Consider the following 4872-nt stretch of genomic DNA (forward strand, 5'->3'; position numbering starts at 1 on the left):
CCTCGCTCTCCACTGCCAAGCCCGCAGGCCGGGGCCGAGCGTTCCTCCCGTGCCCGGCCGAGGCCGCTGTGCGTGTGACAGCTGTGCTGTGTCTGTTTCAGGGTTCCCCTATTCCAAATCCGACCCTCTCCCAGGACACGGAAGGAATGGCTTGGACCACCGGGTAGGTACCTCACCCCTCCCCAGCCCGGTGCGCTAACCGTCCCGGGGGGCTTGATGCACAGCGGAGGGTACAGAGCGTATTAACCATCCCTCACCCCAGCCTGCCACACAGCAGGGTACACGGTGTACTAACTATCTCCCCCGCCAGCCCCCCTCACCCCCCACAGCCTGACACACAGCAGGAGGGGTGCCGGCGACACCCTCCTGCCTCTGCCGGGCGCTCCACCTGGGGCCACACTGCTGCTTCTCCAGACCAGGCCAGATAGAACCGGGCGACACCCCTTCCTCCCCTCGGCCCCCAGTCCCCGGGGAGACCTCCCCATGCGTGAGGGCAGGGAGATGGGGCCACCCAGAGTGATCAGAGCCCCGTGGAGGCCCCTCCCCCTGTGACCTGGAGCCCAGGATGGCCCTCCAAATGTGAGCCGAGGGCCTACTTCCTGCCCTGGGATGCCACTGGCCCCTCGCCATCGTCACCAGCCTGGCGCCGTTGGCGCCCACGGTCATGGCCACCACCGTCTCCCCTCAGCGCCTGTGGTCATCAGCAGAGTCCAGGGGCGTTGGTTTCTCTGGCGGCTCCCAGCTGAAGGCTGGCTGGACTCTGTCCCTGCCCCACCCCCCAGTGCTTCCCAGTCTCGGGGCAGCCAGATGGGAACCCAGATAGTTTGGTGCCTGGCCTGTCCCCACCGTGGGGACAGGCCCTGAGGAGGAGTGTCCCACGTCTGTCCCTTTGCCCGCAGCCTTGCTAGGGTTCCGGCAAAGATCCCTTGGGCAGGGAGGGCTGACAGCCCCAGAGCCCCCTCCCCACACACACACAGGAAGCCATCGCCAGGCAGCCCCTTCCCATGGGGGAAGTTTGTCCAAAAAGCGAGGCAATTCGCCCTCAAGAGAAGCCACGCAAAGCCGAATCCCCGGTCTGTTGCACAGAGGTAGTTTCAGCAGTAAGTGTGTAACACGGGGAACGGCCCCCAGCTCCCCCCGAGGACCTCGTAGCCAGGGGCCAGGCCACAGGGACCCAGCTAAAGACGGGTCAGCAGAGCTGCAGGCGCCCTCTCACAGTCCCTGGCTTCCCCCGGCGCCTCCGCATGCGACCCCCGCCCCCCGTCCCACTAACGCTCCTCCCATCCGTCCCCAGACGGCTGCGTTGGGGACGCACAAGCAGCACGCCTCTGCATTTTTCGGGGTTTCTCCACCGTCTGTGTTCTGCATGGGAAGCGGGGGGCATGGGAAGCAGGACAGACGTCCACGGACGCCCACAGCCCCGGAATGTCCTCCGCTCACCTGGCACAGCTGTTCCCCGACTCGGAGCAGGAGCCGCAGCGTGTTCGGCCTGTGGGGACAGTGCTGGGAAGCCCTGGGCCCTTCTGCACACACGTGGGGAGGCCTTGGTGGCATGGCGGGCACAGGGGGCTCGGCTTTCCAGGTGCCTGTGCGGGGCTTGGCGGGCAGTACCAGTCGCCTGCTGCGGGATCTTCCCTCCCGGCTCACATTCTCTCTTTTTTTTTTTCCTGCTCTTTCAATGACCTTCGGTGACTTAATGCCCGTTTCTCCGTGGAGTCAGATAATCTTTTGAGGGGGGCCCGCCTTTTCCAGGGCAGGCATGCCCGGCACACGGACTGCCACCCTTCGCCCCGAAGGTCCCCAAAGACCGCCTGCCCTCCTCCCACTGTTGATGGCCTGCCGTGCTCCCAGGTCACTTACTAGGTGGTTTCTTGGCTGGTTTTTACTCCCAGAAAGGGTTCTTGGCAGCCTAAAGTAAAAACACAGAATCGGTGTGACCTAAAACGCACTGAGAGCCACAGGGAGGAGAGCAGGGAACTGTGGGAGGAAATAGGTCGGAAACAACAGGACACATGGAAGCCGAGCGCCGAGCTTCCTCCTGGTCAGGCCGCTGAGCGGACGGGCGGTTGTGCGGGTCTCGTTGTCTCGCAGAAGGAAGGAAGGACACCGTTTCCCGGGGGGCAGACGTCTTGCCAGGTCTCAGTGTGAGAGGGACATGGGGCCAGCACCACGTGTCCCGGAGCCCCGCCAGCCGGCCCCGCACAGAGCCCGCCCCTGGTCGATGCTCACAGCTCTCTGTGGGGGAAGCGGGGGCGTAGCCGCCTGCTGCGGGCTTTCTGGGGGACAGGGCAGCGTTGACCCCAACATGTGCCACCTGGCCTGTTTTTAAGAGGATGACCACTGACCGCTGACAGATCCTGGTCGGGGCCCCCGGAAGGAGCCCCGCCCTAAAAAACCCTGATGCTAAATACGAACAGACCGATGTCTCCTGCCAGAAGACAGATTAGAGTTAATCTAAAGAGGGGACACTAGTTCGCGGTGACACAGTTCATACAGCAGGTACAGACTCCTAAATTTAAAGGCGCCACGCTTGATAGAACACAGGTAAATTGCTTGCGATAGCAGGCGTGGTAGGCAGTTTGAGAACGACTCTTTTGAAATCAGACGTGTGGATCTAGAGAAAAAATAATAAACAGCAATCGAATGGCGCACACAGAAAACTCCCTCTAATAGGCGTACAAGAAAAACGTACGTCGTTTGAATTAGATTCTCACACATCCGTGAAGCATTCAGAAAAATGTTCCCGTGTGTGGCCGCAAGGGAACCCTTAACGAATTAAAGAAGTCTGACGTTTCCTAACTGTAATGCATCCGCACCAGACAGCCCTGAGTTCCAATCCCAGCTCTGCCACTGGCAGGGTTTGTGTTTGGGCAGGTTACATAGAGCTTCCAAGTCTCCATTTCCTAGTCTTAAAAAAAATTATCCTTATCTCCTAAGATTGTTTGAGGGCAGATTACATTATGGCCCTGAAACCTCGTAAGTGCTATGGCGTGGGTCCCGCATGAGTGATTGTCGTACGGGCAGGGCCCGACTTCTTCTTCCTTCTGGGTCAGAGGCCGCTGAGTGAAGCGGCCCAGTCCAGCCTGAGCGTTAGCGAGAAAAGCCATGGCCAGCGGTGAAGGGCCACGATTTCACTCTACCATGAGCCATTCTAGTGTCATATTTGAAAAGGAAAACTGATGGGCGCAATTCTTCAGAGCTCCGTGGGTTCGCTGTGTGATGTTGGGTGCACTGCTTACCCTCTCTGAGCCTCACGCTAAAACGGCGATCACGCCCGCCCCCCGGGGTTGCAGTGCAGATGAGCGAATTTGTCTGCAGAGCAGCTGGCACACGATGACCAAACAAGTGGGAGAGGTGAATAATACGTCGCTTTTCCATTCCCTGGTCCTCTGCTGAGAGCTACAGGGGTCTTCGCCAGGGATTTGCCCGTGTGCAGCCTTTGTGGGGAGATAGATGTTTGTGGGGTTCCCCTGGCCACTTGGCTCTCTTGCTAGCCCACACATAGAGCAGCAGCCCAAGGTCCCGAGATCCCAGTCCCGTTTGGCATCTAGAAGACCAAGAGACGGCTCTGTCGCTGCCCTGGGCTGACCCGGTGCCCCGCCCCCTCACCTGGCCGGTTCCCACCCTCCCTCCTCGGAGGCTCGGTCTCTCTCAGAGCCAGGCAGAGCAGAGGAGGCGGGCTTTGCCGCTAGGACGTGGGTTCCCGTCTGCCCCGGGCGGTGGTGGTGGCCAGGGAGTTCAGATGGCCCCTTGCTGCAGGACAGCGGGCCCTGGGGGGCAGCATTTCTCTTAGGTGGCACGGACAGCGGGAAGGACAGTGGCAGGCAGGTTCACCCAGAGTTATGCGGGAGAGCGTTCCCTGACCAGACAGCTGTCAACGTAGGAACCCGTTCTGTGTCGAAACTGAGGAGAGGTATGCGACGCTGTGGAGGAGGCGAAGGGCCACGGGGGGCACTGCGGGGGGCAGACGTCTGGCTGGGGGCACGGGGCGAGGCGAGACGGGCACTCACCAAAAGACTCAGCAATCAAGGTAAATAACGTTTGAATGCAGTGATTCTTAAAAACCAAACGAATGCAAAAAAATCCGTGATGAACAGAATATCGTCTAAACTAAGACCGGCTCCAACCCTGCACTTAGGTGCTCACCCTACACCGCCTCAGTGTCCCCTGTTAGGGACGAGGACTTCGGCCTGGCCTTTTCCTGGGGTCTTTCCCGCCCACACTCTCTGGGCCATGACTGGCTCCCACTTACCACCTCCTGCAGTGAGTCAGAGCCGAAAGCGCTTTCTCCTGCGACAGGAAGAATGTCCCCCCTTTACCTGCAGAATGCTCTTTGAAATCGAACCCTTGTGCCCAGACATGCTGGCCGAGAGCCTGGCCCCGTGCCGGACCTGTACAGGTGCGGGGGATACGGGCTCAGTCCACCGCGGGCAGTGGACGCCAGGCCGCGACAGGGCTTGGCTCCCGGTGGGACCGCCAGGGGCAGCGGTTGGACAGCAGAGGACGGAGCAGCCCCGCAGGGCCCGGCGCATGCGTGCGGGGTGGGGACCCTCTGTAGGGGCTGCAGGGTGACATTTTCGGGTGTGCAGAAGAGAGTTCCAGACGTTCACGGCCGAGACACAGCGAAACGGCAAAGCTTGCTGGTGACGCCGTGGACGGGCGGGGGAGGTGCCGTGGACGGGGTGGGGGCCCAGGTCCGCGTCCCCTCGGCATGCCGCCCCCCGAGTGTCCTCACTGATAGCCACTCTGTATGGAGTGCTCGCGACACACCAGGCTCTGCGCCGGGGGCTGTTCAGACGGCGGCCACTGAGCACGTGGCACAGCAGGGGAGCGGGGTCCCGGGGGTCGGCCTCCACACATGCTGGAGCCCTG

The 4872-nt window shown here is 61.2% G+C and overlaps 1 protein-coding gene across 1 annotated transcript in view; it reads left to right on the forward strand.

Annotated features, from left to right (window-relative positions):
* The window catches only part of LOC105308546 (actin-binding LIM protein 2-like), a gene marked incomplete at its 5' end in the record, with an annotated part of 53163 nt that overhangs the window by 24847 nt on the left and 23444 nt on the right, over positions 1-4872 (forward strand). Inside the window, one exon of the mRNA XM_011384546.2 lies at positions 102-163. Within this exon, the coding sequence (XP_011382848.1) occupies positions 102-163 (62 nt within the window). The remainder of the gene's footprint in view (positions 1-101; positions 164-4872) is intronic.

The sequence above is a fragment of the Pteropus vampyrus genome, unplaced genomic scaffold, assembly GCF_000151845.1.
Source record: "Pteropus vampyrus isolate Shadow unplaced genomic scaffold, Pvam_2.0 Scaffold589, whole genome shotgun sequence".
NCBI lineage: Eukaryota > Metazoa > Chordata > Mammalia > Chiroptera > Pteropodidae > Pteropus > Pteropus vampyrus.